General features: G+C 37.0%; 1 protein-coding gene across 1 annotated transcript; it reads left to right on the top strand.

Annotated features, from left to right (window-relative positions):
* Positions 1–1,937: 1,937 nt before the first annotated feature.
* Positions 1,938–17,545, top strand: LOC132130491 (rho-related BTB domain-containing protein 3-like). Its single transcript, XM_059542208.1, has 12 exons — positions 1,938–2,429; positions 3,504–3,744; positions 3,958–4,150; positions 6,580–6,737; positions 7,910–8,018; positions 9,330–9,716; positions 12,545–12,654; positions 12,829–12,931; positions 13,109–13,282; positions 14,519–14,685; positions 16,000–16,096; positions 16,763–17,545. Coding segments are annotated over exons 1-12 (1,860 nt in total). The 5' UTR covers positions 1,938–2,427; the 3' UTR covers positions 16,882–17,545.
* Positions 17,546–17,768: the final 223 nt, after the last annotated feature.

Genomic DNA, 17,768 nt, shown 5'->3' with positions numbered 1-17,768 from the left:
GGTTCAGAGGAAGACAGGAATCGTGTCTTTGTGGCAGTTTTTCTGGTGATTAGGGGACAATACAAGACTTGCTCACCTTAAAAATGGTTGTCAGAAGCAAAATTGCTATAAAATGCACATCATATTTTGTGAGAAAGTATGACATGACAAAACAGACACTGTTTTTTGGAAGCAGCACCCCAGAATTAGTAAATAACAAGTATTGGATTCCATTCAGCAAATCATATGCAGGGTGGTGTAATGAATTAACAACACCTCGTATACTATACTATAAACGTATTCAGTAATCTTCCTAAGTGTAGTGATGAAAAATAGTCTTTGTGTTAGATGTCGATGGGTGTGGGATTATCAGACCTGTTATGTGGATAAAATGCTTGTTATGGAAGAATTAAGATAATTCTTTCAGAAGATCAGGACAGCGTGACTGACGGATATGTAAGGTGGAACGGGAGCTTTGATTCGCTGCAGCTCAGGAGAGTTTATGCTATTTTGGTGATCTCAGAGGAGGATCTGAAGGGTGCTGAGGTTTTTTGATGTCATATTGTGGCAAACAAGGCAAATTAAAATATACACAACACTTGGCTAAAAATAGCGTTAGGGCCTGTTTATGAATGGCGTGTTGTGATAGAATTGGTTTGAGTGGAAAGAATAATAACAATTATCGGAGACAAAGAGAACAAAAAACAAAACAGCTTTTATTCCTTGCATATTAGGATATTGGGTCAAATGCTATTTTTAAACAGCATTTTCAACGTCAATACATTGCCTCCAGCAGATCTACTCGGAATTGACTACACCTTTGTACTACAGGTCCTCAGAGGAAGATGTTTTAAAAGATTGAAAAGAAGATAATTAAATTTAAAAAAAAATTATATATATATATATATATATATATATATATATATATACATTTTTCTTAATTCAGATTTTTTTTTATAAATGAATAGGCTGTTTAGGATGCAATTTTATATTTACATATAATTTCATTTAATTATTATTAGTAATTATATATACAAACATAGACATTTATCTTGTTTGGGTCAGTAATTTTTTTAAATACTTATATTCAGCAAGGATGTATTACATTTATCAAAAGGGACAGTAAACATTTATATATTTATATAAAACATATATATATATATATATATTTCAAATAAATGCTGAAACAATTTATTATGCACACAATTATTAAGTAGCAACTGTTTTTAACACTAATATTATTAATGTTTCCAGCAAACCAGCATATTACAATGATTTCTGGATCATGTGACACTGAGAGTGACATCCCATGTATACAATATATTTTAAAATATTTTCAAATAGAAAACAGTAAACTGATTATAATAATATTTCACAATGTTATTGTTTTTTTTTTAAAGAAATGCAGCCTTGGTGAGACAAAAAACTCAATATATAATATTATATTAAATAATAGGCTATAGTATTAGCTTGGCAGACAGTCTGAAAGAAAACAGCAACCTCCAGCTAAAGTAATATACAAATAAAGAATCTAATCAGTGTTTATTTGTTTGTATCATGCAATAATTATAATTGTATCATGCCTATTATTACCACTGCAACCTTTTATTACAGGATCAGTGTACTGAAAGCCCATAATAAAGAGGTCTAGTTGTATGGGTCAGTACACATCCCACCACATCATGCAGTGGTGTCAGCATGCAGCATGTCTAATTATTGGTTTGTGAAAGCAAAGCATAAATATTGTTATCTCACACCCAAGGGTCTCTGGGTGCCCCCAGGGGCCCCTGCCAAGTCTCAGCTCTGGCATGGTGGTGGGCTCTTTTGACTTTGGCTAGGCACTAAAGCACTGCATTCGAATTAGCTGGGAATAGCAGTCAAAAACTCTCATATCCTGTATTAATAATGACTGAAAGTGCCACTGGTTTGAACAGACAAAGACAGCAGAAGCACAGCGCTAGCACGAGCAGCCTGTGTGCGCAGCACATGTGTGCGGTGTGGACAGCAAGTGTCCACGTCCGTGCTATCGTTTGCTGAGTCAGGATGAACCCTATCGCGCTTCTCTTTGTTTTCCTTTATATTCTTATCTCATTGACCCATGAGCTTTAACGTTATGCACAAGTGACGTGTGATTTCAGGGCTCACATCGTGCCATGCGTCCCGGGAAGCGCCGGATCCCTGTTTACGGTGGAGTATGAACTTCCTATAGCGCAGGATCCCCTTGATCGTTTCTGTCTGGATGTGAGTGTTTAAGACGAATCGTTGTGCACCTGACACTCTTTCACTTTTCAAGCGCGTCTTTAATGAATAAACCGTTCGCTTTTTCATTCTGCTGAGGGATTGTACCGTGTCCGACCTTCATTGCGGAAAACAGCCAGAGACTGATGTAAAAGCCCGCCGCTGAAGTACGTGCTCCCCGAGCCTTGATCCAGCGGACGGTTGTTGATCATGTAAGTATGCATCTGATTCTTGCTTTGCCATGACCGAAGCCCTAATAGCTCAAAATGGACAGTTATGCTACAGTACCATGACATAAAAATCAATGCACTAATTGTTACTGGGCATTGACACATTGGTATTTACACACAGGCTGCGTGTTGCAATAATAATATTAACAACAATAATCATATATATATATAGATATAGATATAGATATAGATATAGATATAGATATATAGACGAATATTATAATAATATGTATACATGCAAATATTGCACTGGCTATAACATACATCTGCATACAAAATAGGCTGCGTGCAATAGTAATTAGCACATAACTACAACAATCATATCAAGATACATATAAACAGAATATGGCATCATATAATGCATTTGGTCTCTTAACTGTAAATGTCTTTGTATTTTGTCCTGGGCCCTGCATATGAAAATTGGCTTTCTACTCATAAAATAAATAAATAAATGAATAAATAAATAAATATATATATGCCATGTTTTACCATAAAAATGTATTGTCTTACCAGCTGTATCCTACATTTTCAAAATAAATTAGATTTTTTTTTTCATTTGCATTTTTAAATCATTATCTAACAGTATAATACTACTACTACTAACAATAATACTTTTATTTCTTTATATATATATATATATATATATATATATATATATATATATATATATATTTTTTTTTTTTTTTTTTTTTTTTTTTTTTTTTTTTTGCTAGAAAATCACAGTAAAATACTGGTGCCTTTAAATTTTCCACTGATAACTGTATATTTCATTAACTGATAATATTAACTGATAATATTGATGTACTACAAATCAACAACAAAAATAAACTGAACTGTGAAGGCAATTCATCGTTTTTCCTTGCAAAATCCATAAATTTGACAGTATTTATAGTAAAATTACACATTATGAAGTGTTGAGCCAGTTACAGTTCTTACTGTATATGGAAAAGTAACTTACAGTAAAGCAGTTAAATGCAGTGAGCTGTGATTGCTTATATAAAGGCAACTGGTTGGATTGTAATTGTAAACCACTAAAGGCTTTTCTATGACCCTCAGGTCTGTCCACATAGTGGCCTTGGGTAGTGAGTATCCGGGGGGCGTCGGGCCTGGGGATGAGACGGCCGGCCCGGGACAGTTCCAAGGTGGCTTGTTGTGGAGTTACCTAGGCCACGGAGCTCGGGAATTGGATCCTAACTCGGTGACGCCATCAAGGCATCCCTTGAACCCTGCGTTTATGGAGTACCAGTCCAGAGTGTTCGGGGATGTCAGAGTGATGGTGCGGGATTGTCCTAGTTGGGTGAGTAACAGAGTGAATGAGAGAGGGATGATGGGATTCAAAAGCAGGATTAGGGTTTCTGCAGTGAAGAGAGTTGTTTCCGCTTGATTGGAGGACTAAGAGGAATTTAGCTACGGCATTGATATCCATAAGCTGATTGGTGGAGCAGATGCTGAGCTACTGAGATATGCCTTCTGAAACATCCCAGGTTAAAACCCTTCGTTTTAATCGCAGGACCTTTTGGATAGTGACTGGGCGAGCGTGAGGAGTGTTGTGGAGCAGGCCGACATTGTGGTCATTAAGTACTCGGTCAACGACAAACTGGCCTTTCAGCAGGTCCGAAACGTCTACGCCCCAAGACTTCGCCCTCTTCTTCGGCACTGGGGTGTTCCTGTGATTCTGGTAGCCTTGGGGGCGAGGCTTAACGGTGAGATCTGATTGGCTGTTTTTGTTTTGCATTTGCTTAGTGTTCACTTCAGGTATTTTTCTCTTTTACAAAGTTTTAAAGAAAAATAAATGACTGTTAGCCTTTTGTAGTGCAGACTTGGGAGATAACGGACTTAATGGAAATAATTTAACTAAACTGTGGTTAAAAATTGCCTGATGGTTTTGCTTATGGAATGTGTGTGCTTAAATACTGTAAGGAGAGCAAATAATGTCAAGTGCTAATGATTATTAGGATTATGCATAATTTAATCTTAATTACCTCATGTCAATCAAAGTATTAGACAGTAAAATTGACTTTTAAACTTTCCTTAAATGACTAAGAGCAACATTCACTTAATTTAAATGGATGAAATATACAGGAACACTATGGAACTGTGGTGTTGAACTAGTTAACCATTACTGATCTTCAAAAGCAACACAGCACATGAGAAGCTACTGACTTCAAGGAAAGAGAAAAAGTCTGATCGAACCGAGATTTGGTGCTCTTTTGATCTGCTGAGCATGGTTGTGCCGTGAGCGTTTGTTGAATATGCTCATAGGTAAACATTTATAGACTGAAAGCACTCAGAGCACAGATTTGGCTCCATTCACTGTAAAAGCGGCAGCTCTGTGCTCACAGTGTGACCTTTGAGATGTATTATTCATCAAGATGTGCTTCTATCCAGCTACATCATTTATCCCTGAAGGATAATGGAGGAGAAACGAACTTGATGGGTTTGTTCAAGACTTGCGAAATGGTTCTTGCCCGGAGTTTCTCAAATTAGGTCTCGTGAGTTGATGATCAATGACTAATTTATTAATTCATGAAAAAATGAAAATTCTAATAAGAACACTTACTAAAATACACATTCTATTTGTTTTTTTGTTTGAAATATTTTGTTTATCTGTCTGTCGTAATTATTAGAGAATGGCGAACATGTGATGTGTTCCAAATGACTGAAAAATGACAAATTCTTTGGTGGTGTAAAAAATTTCAGGTCAAAGGGGTTTGGCTGACACAAATGCTGTAGAGTTTTGCTTTAAATAAATATGTTTTTCACATACTGTGAGTGGTATGTGAAAAGCTCAATTTATTGTCATGGTGTTGATTTGCGTTTGCTAGTTGGTTGCTTACAGTTGGGGATTACATTTAGTCACTTGGAAATGTAGCAAGCGTGTAGCACAACAATGCAGAATGAGTTATTCACAGAGTTTAAAGGGGCAGTTCACCCAAAATGAATGTCTGTCATCATTTACTCACCCTTACGTCATTCCAAACCTGTATGACTTTCTTTTTTCAGTAGCTACTTTACATGCATGCAAATAATTCGTTTATAATTGGACTGATGGCTCATGTAAACACCTAATTTGATCTGATTTAAATTTCAACTGAAAAGGTGTAATAATGCGATCAACATTAAGCATGTAAACATTTGAACATTTAAAGTCGCTGGGCTCCAATGTTGTTTTCAAAATTTCTTCTTTTGAGCTCCACAGAAGAAATAAAGACAGGGTTTTAAACAACATGAGGATGAGTAAATAATGGCCGAATTGTCTTTTTTAGGTGAACGATCCCTTTAGGCTGTAGAATTGAGGGTTTGTTTACTGCTAATACTCCTAAGTATGAGCAATACTAATGGGGGTTTGTGTCATGAGAATTAGAGTGTAAACATGGCCAAAGCATGCTCACACATACTCACGCGGTACATCTTTTTCCATTTCTCTGGGCTTTTTCTTTTATTGGCTACAGTGATTCATACCTCTTCTTGCCCATGCCCTCTCCACATCTCTTGCTTCCACTCTTCCATTCTCACTCCATCTATCTATCTATCTCTATTTAGCTGTCTATTCTTGCTATCATTTTACTTGCTCTTCTGTTCCCTCAGGCATTCACCCTACTGGCCGGGTCAACTCTTACACACACACACACACACACACATTGTTTTTATCCAGCTATTCCTGGTCTCTCATTCTGTCACTGCCACTCTTTTTCTGCCCATTGCACACACACATACTGAGGTACGCTGGTATAAACTTGAGCTGGCATGTGTTATTACATAATATAGACTCAGATTTTGTCGCTCCATATGTCTGCCTGTTGACATCTCTCTGAATGTTATGCACTCTCTCTGAGTACGAGTCGACATGTTTACATGCTTTATTTGGTCCCTTGCTCTATGTCATTTGTATTGTGCATTAGTAATACGTTTGCATAAAAGTTGTAATCAATGGTTCCATGACGAACCTTTAACATCCATGGGAACTTTCCATCACACAAAAGGTTCTTCTTTATAGTTGAAAAAGCTCTTTAGAATAATAAAATGTTGTTCTGTGGATCTTCTGTGGCATCTCTGTGAATTTTTTTTGGGAATTTTTATTTTTAAGAGTGGATCACATTTTTATTATGTTTCCCACTGTCATCCTGTACAGATGAAGGCCCGCCGTGCACATGTCCACTGTGTGCATCTGACTGGAGCAGCTGTGTGCCCCACAGTGAGGGGCTCCAGCTGTCCAGGGACCTGGGGGCCACTTACCTGGAGCTGCCATCTCTAAACAACTTTTTTGTGGGTCGTTACTTTGGCAGTGTGGTAAGTGTCTCTTTTTCTCTTAATCATTGTTGAAAAAGTCTCATTATTATGCAGAAGAACTGTACTTGTGGTTTAGTGGTTCCGGGTTGGTAACCATAAGGTTGGAAGTTCAAACCCAGTGAGGGGTAATTTATAAACTCCATGCCTCAGGTGAAATATAAAACCCATCAGTCACCACTGAGACCTTGAGCCCCAGTCGCTCCAGGCAGAGTGTAATAAGTGTACTATTTTGGATAAAAGCTTCTGCTAAATGGCTTATTAGAACTAAACTTTAAGAGTGTTTAAGCTGTCTTGACAGTATCTATCACATGCAATATGGTGACAGTAGTTTTCTCATCCTTAAACACAATCAAAAGAAGAAAAAAGAAAATAAATGCTCATACAATGGACATCTATGTGGCAAGGCATTCTGGAAAGAAGGGTTAAATTATGCTAGATGATGATGTAAACCTCAAAATATGGAGACAAAATATCCAATGTTGGTCGATAAATTTCCATAATTGGCAAATACCAGTGTGCAATTTAATGCTACCAATTAAGATGTGCACAAAACGTAAAGAGCACATACTTTAATATATAATTAATATTTTATGGAAGTCATAAGAAGTTGTATTTAATATAATTTTTTTCCATAATCTCATCTTAATTTTCATCTTGATATAACAAGCCATCTTGACTTAATTTTTCATGATCTTCACATAACAAAAAGTTTTTTGTTTTTTTTTGCGATATCATAGGACCCTTTATCCAACTCCTGTTGGGATCACTGTACTATTGCTGTTGACTAATAATTTTTTTTTTTTTAATCTAATAGAAGCTGTTTACTCAATTCACAAAATCCACTGACAAAGCTGTTTTTGGTTTTGAAACTCACTGGGTAGAATACTTTTATTAATCAGCCAATCTCGCCCCAAAGACTTCCTTTGCAATGCATAAATGCAACAGTGATTTTTGTTGTAAAATGTACAGAAATTGTAAAAAAAAAAAAAAAAAAAAAAAAGATACAAAGTTGTCTCTTTATAGTTACTGACAAGCTGTTGTAGTCCTAAAAACTCATATTTTGACAAAAAAAAAATCGAAATAGCCGTAAATATTCCACCATATTTGGTGTTGCTGTGATTTGTGGTGTATTTGGATATTATTTACATGCTTGCCTTTGAATCTTCATACAGCTGGAATACTTCATGATTCAGTGTCTAAAGCAGAAAGCCAAAGAACGGCCAGACAAACGGCGGGGTCACAGGTTTAACGAGCCCCGGCCCCCTCATTTGGACCAGCCAGGTTAGTGACTGATGAGATTTTCTTTCATTATTATGTAAATGATATATCTAGTGTTTAAACTTGAGGGAGATTCACAAAAAGATTCTCATGCATCTTTCGACTTTTCCGTTTCCCTTCACACCTGCTTAATTTTGGCTAATCTCACTAATAACTAATTTCCCGGCCATTTGTTCTTAATCTCTGCAAAGCACTCGGGCACAAATATGCATATTAATCAGTTACTGAGTCTATGGACTCATCTGCCATTTAGATAAAAGTATTGACTGCTAAAGGCTGGAAGGATTCTGTGCAAGATGAGCACTGCTGTGAGCAATGACACTTAAAACGAGAAGCCAAAGATTTCTGTAGTTTGCTGGTGTGGCTCCAGCACCACTTAGGCTCTTTTTATAGCGCACAGCCCATAAAATATGAAGAGTATTGAATGCTTGGAAACCATTGGTGTGGCCTCAAATGAATGGTTATGTAGTACATAAAGTTCAGCAGTAATATATGAAAAATGTGCCTTTAATGCAGACATGATGAATAAACAACATCTGTTTGTGTGCTTGTTCTATTTCTTTTTAACGCCTGGTGTTACTGTGGCCTTCCCATAATCCTCCTCTCCAAATTTGGGATTTGCTTTCACGTCACTTTTCTCACTGCTCCCATCTTATTACTGGATCCCTTACTCATCCTGTCTCCTCTGCTTTGCTTGTCTCATCATTCTCTTTCTCCACCTTGTTTCCTTCACACTAAAAATTCCTTACCCATCCTCCTCCTCTGTTCAGCTCTCTTGTTTCTCCCTTTCTCTTATCCATTTCGTTTATCTTTCTCTCCCTCACATCCTTTTGTACTCCCAGAGCATTCCCTACAGAAAACAACAATCACAGATTATCTCTTTTTAATATCACAGTTGTTTCTCCTAGAGAACATCAAAGTTAAATAGAGCAATCAGCAATATTGAACACCTGCAAGGATGCATACTTTAAAAATACACTGGAAATAGTTTTAGAGTAAATGTCACAGCATACTATAATTTGGAATTATTTTGAGAATATTTGAATTTGAATAATTCAGAGAGCACTGGAAATTACATGGCATCCAAATATTTATTTATTTGTTGTTGTTTTTTTTACAAGAAATTAATAATTGTATTCAGCAGGAATGTATTTAATTGATAAAATCTACAAACAAAAGTCAAAGATTTCAATTTGACCTCATACAGTATTTCTCTTCATTCATTTAATATCTCTGTATTCTTACTCCATCTCAGTATTAATTTTCTCATCTGTGTCTATATAAAGTATATAATGTCCTGTCCGTATCTTTCAGCGCGTCTTCCCCCGGTGAGAGTGGAGGAATCCACCTTCTCTCAGGACTTGCAGTGGCTCCTCGAACGCGGCGTTCAGTTCGCTGATGTAGCGTTCTACACCGGGGATTCTGGGAAGGAGCTGGGCTGGGCGCACGCGTCTGTTCTGTGTACCGTAAGCCCATACTTCAGACAGCTGCTAGTGGGACGGCAGGCCTGGGAAAGGCCCGTTTCACGCTGCACGTGCAGGGACAGAGACGGCCCCCACTCACTTTTGTCCACCTGGGACGGAGGCATAGATGATCTACCCAGAGCAGACGGACACCCTCCCGGACACCTCTCACGGCTGGTTGTGAAGGACCCACTGCTCTGTTTATGCCTGTGGGAGACGTTAATGTTTCTTTACAGAGGTGAGAGAGAACGTGTGCTGCTTGCAGTATTGTGGCTTATGTTGTTCAAGGCAACTGCTGTTGGATAAAGGGCACAATATATTGGCGTTGATGGCTTTTTCTTTCCATTAGACAGAAAAATCACAGATGAGATCTTTAGAAAAAATGACATCAAATACAGAAAGTAAATGGAGACCTTTACTTAAGCAAAGGAAAGAAAGACACTAATAATCATATAAAACATTTGTAATATTTACCAAAAAAAAAAAAGTATATATATATATATATATTTATATATATATATATATATATATATATATATATACATACACACACACACACACACACACAATAATAATCAAATAACAAATTTAATATTTGTAATACATTTTAAATATTTAGGTTTATTTTTACTCGTAACCTAATTCCCCTGAGCTATGAAAAAAAGACACTGCAATTATCATATAAATTATATTTTAGATATATTTTAACTGTTTAGTTTTATTTTCTGAGATCCTAGTAAAAGCTAGTATTCATATCAAAATATTCTAAATATGTTTTATTTATTTTATTTTTATCTTATTATTTTTTTTTTTTGCTGAGGATCCAGTTCTCCTGAGTTATGAACGAGCAAATTTCCTGTAGGTAGAGCTTCTTTTATTGCTGTTGTGCCAGCAGAATTTCTTTTTCCATTAAGAATTCTGTCACAACCGTGAATATGAAGCGAGATTAGCATTATTGAATGAAACGGTTTGAAAATGCTTCCTCAGTTCTGCTGGTTAGGCGTCTCAATTGAGTTACGGATTTTTTTCTTCACCCATTCATTGCCTTATCTCTTCAGCTCTGCAATTGTGTTTTCTTTTGTGTTTAAAATGAAGGATTTTTATAGGACAGTTTCGTAATTTAAATGGCTTAAGTCTGGAGGCTGTTTGTTTGTGTCTAAGGCCTGGGTGATTTATGCTTCTCTACACGTGCATGTATGACGGCAGTCCACCCTGGAGCTGTGGGGCTGATTACCATGCTTGGGAGGACAGAGAGATCTGTGTATGTGTGTGTGCTTGTTCTAACTGTATATGCATATGAAGCAACATAAGAGAGAAAAACCAGAAGATATGATGTACAATATTTATGCCTATAAAACATTTTGAATTTATGGTTATAAAGTGCTGAATCTCACAAAACATCTCAGTAAGTCATGTTATAATTTACCCCCGAATAAAAATAAAAAATTATGTTAATAAAATGTTGACTGTTTTTGGATCATTAAGATTTTTTTTGCATTGTGGCATTATTTTCATGTCAGTTAAGCACCTTCTCCTCTCAAATTCTCATTACCGTAATACAATGCAATACAAACAAACAATTAATAAAACAAACAAACATGTTCTCCTTAAAATCAAAGAAAATAATGTTTTGCTTAAGTTTTTATGGCAATTAAGTATTTTTCTCCTTATGCATTACCATACTGCAATCAATGATTATCATTTAAATCGTAAAATATTTACATTTTATCATAGTATTTGTTAAACTGCCTTCATTTTATGCTGATTTAAAATTAATTGTATCAAAGTAATTTACAGTACAGATTCTAACCACAGTCACCACCACTGAGAATAATGGTAATAACAAAAAAAGAAAAAGAAAAAAAGCATCCTATCATATTACGGTAATGAGTATTGCATGAAGTAATTTTTTGTTTATTTTGGCAGCTATAATACTGATACCTAATGGTGTGAAAGCAGCATCACACAAGCAAACTTTCAATTACTGATGCTGTTGTAGAAATGCGTTGCTATTCAAATCAGCCATGTTTCATTTATTAGAAGTTTACATATATAGAAGTTTAACATTCCTTATATTAAGGGGGTTACAATGTGATCTCAACATGGCAGCTGACATGAGCTAACATGCGCCATGTAAATTGGTAGCTTTTTTAGGCCTAACATGTACTTTTCATTTTGTTAACACTTTTTAATGAGGGAAAAACATAAATGTCATGAACAGTATGTCTTTATGTAAACAACAGATTTATTTAGTTTTTGGGGTCAAGTGTGTCATGGAAATCTTTTCGTAACATTCACCCAAGTACACAATTGTGATTCTATGCTTGTATTAGCCTACCATAACATTCCTCATCAGGAATATTACATCCGTTTTCCCATTCTTTGGGAACTCTGATGCAAAATGGGGGCTGGAAGGATGGGCATGGATCTCAATCAGGTGTTCAGTCGGGCTTTAACAGTCCAGGAAACAGGACTGGATATTATTGGACTCATTTATCAGAGTGAGACCATGTTCAGAACGTGAGAAGGTGAGGCCCATACTGATGAGATCCTCTCAGCCGCTGCTGATATATAGTGTGATTTTTCCAGAGGCCATTTTCATGCCGTGAGTCAAGGGCAGTCGTTACATTAACGTAAATGATGCACGGAAACTCATTGTGCATGGTTCTTTCGGATCAAATCCCGCTCGGTTTGGGTCTAGACAGATTTATGAATGAGGCCGAGTTAATATCAAATCAACTGAACTGTGACGGATGAACATTTTTATGTGACAGAACTGTGGAAACTATGTCTTTACTATGAAATAACACCTTCTAAATATGCGTTTTATTTTCTAAGCTGCCACCAAAAAAGCTTGATTCTTGTGGAAAACAGCTGTTTCTGCCACCTTTTTTGTGGCCTTTTGTATCCTGGTATAGTTCATGGAGAAGAGAAAGCTGAGAAAAGGCTCAGACAACCTTGTTTTTAGAGATTTACTCCACAGTCAGCCGGTCAGCCAGTTAATGCATGTGCGAGCAGGATGCGTTCACGTGTCAGTGCGTGTTGGTGATGTGTATTTTTCCGCAGGGGCCTGGGAATGGGAATACTTGGAGGAAGCCATTGCTGAAAAACTGAAGAACCCTTTGGCCGTGGCCCAGTTGATGGACAGGATACGCTCATTCGTTGGAAGAGAAAAGGTATACCTCTGACAGACAGAAGGCGCTCTGATTATAAAACTGAACTGTGCAAAGTTTTTTTTTTTTTTAATGATTTGCATGGCTGACCTGATTTCTCAATTCTAAATGCTACATTATTAACATTATTTATCGCCACAGATTGTACACTGCAGTGTTAATTCGTTCTGGTTGCAGGCCCCCAGGGACACACCCACACCCCGCTCTCAACAAGGTCCTCTGACACTAGGAAGCCTCTTCAATTCCCCTCTATACTCTGATGTCATCTTCATGGTGCAAGGCAAGAGTCGATGCTAACCCTGCATGTGCATGAACATGTACACAAACAATGATGCATTGATTCAGAGTGCTCAAAGGTGGCAAGTACAAGGGAAGGGCTTGTGTTTGAATCAGAGCTCCTCTGTAATGCTTGACCCATTGGGTGTGTTTAAGAGGTCAGCTGTGCGTCTGCTTTCAGGAAGTGTGCTGCCAGCGCACAGAGCTGTACTTGTGGCCCGTTGTGATGTTATGGCTGCCATGTTCAGTGGGAAGTACGCAGAGGCAAGAAGTCGTGTGGTGCCAATCCATGGAGTCTCATCCGATACCTTTCTAGCTTTCCTGGAGTACCTCTACACTGACACCTGCTGTCCAGGTGAGAGCAAGGCTTTCAAGGCTTTTAAAGCAGGAGTTTAGCTTTAATTTTAGCCCAAATGAAACACACCTGAACCAGCTGAACAAGGTCTTCAGGCTCACTAGAAACTTCCAGGCAAGAGTGTTGGAACTGGTTGGAGAAAAACCAGGAGCAGGATTAGTCAACTCTGCTTTAAAGGGTTAACAGTATAAATTGTAAACACCCTCAACGTCATGACATTCCAAACCATCACTGTCTTTCTTCCGTTGAACAAAATAAGTTATTTTTGAAGAACTGTCCAAAACAACATCAAACCGCACTGACTTACACTGTATTCAAAATGTCTTTTCTTCTTTTTTGGAACAACATAAAGACCTCTGATAACAGAGGTTTAATTTTTGGGCAAACTATCCCTTTAAATACTCTTAGTTCTGGTCCCAGATGCGGATTGGTCAATAGAGTGCTAATACACTATATAATACACTGTTTAATCTAGCTACAATTTGTAAGAGAATAGCCAATGTCTGAGTATCAAATGATGCTTTAGAAAGAATGACACGTCTCCCCTGAAAAACCGGGAATTTTCCAAGAATTTACATGGTTACCTGATTTCTCAGTTATTAATGTTAACAGTACTAACAGCATTCATGGGTGAACTATCCTTTTAATTAATTTGCTTCATTAAATAGTGTTTTATTGAAAACTTACATAACTGTTCAAAGGTTTGGGGTCAGTAAGATTTTTAAGTGTTTTTGAAAGAAGTATCTTATGCTCACCAAAGCTGTATTAAGTTGATGAAATATTGTGAAATATTATTACAAATTAAAATAACTGCTTTCTAATTTAATATATTTTAATAATTTATTCCTGTGATGTCAAAGCAGCAATTTTTTTCTCTTATTAGGTTATGATATTAATATTTACAATATTAAGTGAGAATGAACGGGTTCTTCTGTGTGTTGTGCCAAACAATGACCTTTTATTTTCACTGTAAAGTGCAACATAATCCGGATGTTTTAATCATTATGACTTGTAGTGATTCAAGGAAGGTTATGTATGTCAGATTGCTTCACTCATTCTGTCAATCAATGTGATGGATGCTTTGTCGTTCATATTGAAGGCAATAGACAATGCTTTTGAGAGAAAAGATGCAAATAAAGATTGAGCTCGATTGGCAGTGGGTGAATATGAACTGAGGTTGATGGAGGGTGAAACAGGACGTTATTGACAGTGCTGTGTGTGTGTCTGTGTGTTCAGCCAGTGTGCTGCAGGCCATGGCCGTGCTCGTCTGCGCAGAGATGTACCAGGTGAAACGGCTGCAGCACCTGTGTGAGGTGTGTGTCTGCGCGTATCTTCAGAGTATGCCCAGTCGAGAGCTAGCATCTATGGGCATCAGCGTGATTCGCTTACTGAAGAAAGCAAAGGTGAGTCTTTACACCTCTATGTCAGCAGGGGTGTGTTTAATTACTTTTTGTATGATGGAGGTTTATTTCCTTTGCTTTGAGTGCTTTGGACCCATAAGATCACAAGAGAACACTGCTAACAGTTAAATATATATACCCCATATTGCTTATTAAAAAAAATAAAGTATGTGAACCAGTATGCAAAGATATATTTTTCAAACTGTTATATACACTACTGTTCAAACATTTGGGGTTGGTAAGATTTGTAATTTTTTTTTTTTTCAGCTTGTGCTGACCAATGCTGAATTAAATTGATCTAAAATACAGTAAAAATAGTAATATTGGGAAATATTATTACAATTTAATATAACGTTTTCTATTTTCATATGTTTTAAAATATTCTATTGATAGCAAAGCAGCCATTACTCCAGTCTTAATATTTGAAAACGGCTTAATATTTTTGACGGAAACTGTGATTCATTTTTTTCAGGATTCTATGATGAATAGAAAGTTCAAAAGATCATTGTTAACGGTCAATAAGATTATTGTTATTGTAGTATTATTTATACACTTTCGTTGTTTTTATTCATATTTTTAATTAGCTGTAATCTTCATATTTTGTTTTTATTTGAATTTTAGTTAGTTTTATTAATTTTACATAGTTTTGTCTTTTTTTTTTTTTTTTGCTTTTAGGTAGCTGCCAAAGCAATTTCAGATTTTTTTACAAGTTTTTCCATATATTATTTATATATTTTTCAATTACTGTTTTTTTTATATATAGTTTTAGTTAACAAAAACAGCATTGTATACTACACATTCGATCAACCGTAATAAATCATAGGTTTTTTTCCATGCATACCAAACATCTGCTTACAAAATTGTTAAAAATAGTATTAGTGCAGTAGTATACTATCCCAAAAGACATGTCGCTCGAAGTTTTGAATGGGGGAAAAATGCAATGCTCAATATGGCCGCTCAATCACAGGAAGCCCCGCCTTCTGAATGAAAGAGCCAATCACTAATCGGTAAACAGTCAGCGTGCTGAGACGTTAGCTCAGGTCTGCGTTTGTTCACTGGCTGATCTAGCCTGAAAACGATATTTGAACAAAAGTAACACCATTTATGGCACAGTTGTTGTCAGATTTCTTTGGTGATTTCAAATATGAAATTTAATCGTAAGCTTAGTTAACAATTTTGGAGAATTTGATGTTCTCTTGCATGCCCCAGAGGCGTTTCAAAGATGGCCGCCAAGTGACATGACTTGTCTTTAAAGGACTTTGTTAATAGTCTCTAATATTCTATCTAATCTCATGTTCATGGTCTCTCTCATCACAGTGTCACAACGCTGACCAGCTATATGTATGGCTCCTCCATTTCATTGCCAATAACTACCTGATCTTCAGCCACAAGCCTGACTTCCTGGAGCTATCAGGTGAGAAGTCCACTTGACCACCTGGAAAGCATGTTCAAGCACATTAAATCATGCGCGCGCACGCACGCACACACACACACACACACACACACACACACACACACACACACACACACACACACACACACAATCGTCTCCAACTATGACAAAATCCTGTTCCCAACACCCTGAGAGCAATTCTAACAGCTGGTGCTACACATAAGCCCATGCAAATCACTACCGGCTTCTGTTAAAGCTTTATGCTGAAACACTGAGAGCAAATGAAAGGTCACTTTTGAAATGAATATATCAGCATCACACTTAATTAGCACGTCCTGCCCTTCCACACACACCTGGAGAATAAATAAAATAAGTGTCACCTCATGAATTGTGTATTTGAGAGTCAATGAATGGAGCGAGTAAACCGTGACAGGAAAATGTTTAATTTTTCATTAAGCTCCCTTCAGTTTTTTTAAGATGAACTTCTAATTTCTATTCTTTTGTTCAAATACATTCAGTGTGAAACACATATAGAGACAATTACATTACTTGTAGCCCATATTTCAATTGAAGAACAAGATAAAGAAAAATCCGGTGGACGTATATAATGCTTCGTTTAAATGCACTGACATTCAGCAGAAGGGAATGTTGTAACAATACAAGTCCCAATCATGCTTTTTTTGACAGACGAGGAGCGCGAGCAGGTGGAGCGTTTGCGCTGGCCCTCCAGCGGTTACCTACAGGAGCTCAGCGAGTACCAGCAACGTAGGCGGCAGATCCGCAAGTCTCGCTGCAGCATCATGTGACCCTTACTGGACGCCCTGCGGACCGGAAGGGAGGGCGAAAAACATAGGATGCAAATTGGAGATTTATTTAAATACAGGATGAAAGAGACCTTTGTTTGACCTCTGGGTTGGTGGTGGATTCTGATGTACTGTATTCACCCAAACACTGACCTCTGACACTGTGATATTGAGCAGACAGCTGTGAATTCTCACTGGTGGATTCTATGTGCCGGTACTCTTCTGATGTGGATAATACTATACGAACGATTATGCCTGATTGGTGCAATAAACTTCCTCTGCGATGGATTAACCCCAAAGTATTAAACAGGGTAGGGTCGATCTTATACTCTCTCCAGAGATTGATATATCACTGTCATGTTCAGCCATGTTATATCATGGTGAGATTTCTTTCGTTCTGAATTCAGTGGTTACTCCGGGCAATATGACTTGAATAAATTTCAAATATGTATTTTCCCCCCATGAGATTAATTTGATGCAACTATTTTTGTAACATGTACATCTGAGATTTTTATTTCAACTAATAACGTACAAAGTACGCATCCAGCATGTGGATCGCCTCTTAGTGAAGTTGGTATGGTCGACGTAGAGCCGATTCTGGCTGTCTTTAGTCTAATCCAGTTATGTGGGCCCTCATCTCATGCTGAATAAAGACATTTTAGAAGGATGTGTGTTTGTTTGGAGAGTCTGTGTCTTAAATCTAAACTATACAAAGTCATACAATAACATACAATTGTTAGAAACATTTATCATTTCATAATGCCTTCTGTTTAACCATACATACTGCACAGTATTTAATTAGTAAGCTAGTATTTCATTTAATTAAATTTTAGGGGCATCATAAAAAGGCTGTATCTTTGGAAGTCCAACTTGAGAGTAGACCTTGAGAG

The sequence above is a fragment of the Carassius carassius genome, chromosome 47 (assembly GCF_963082965.1).
Source record: "Carassius carassius chromosome 47, fCarCar2.1, whole genome shotgun sequence".
Taxonomy (NCBI): domain Eukaryota; kingdom Metazoa; phylum Chordata; class Actinopteri; order Cypriniformes; family Cyprinidae; genus Carassius; species Carassius carassius.
The sequence above is the reverse complement of the archived record's forward strand: the minus strand, read 5'-3'. Positions and strand labels throughout refer to the sequence as shown.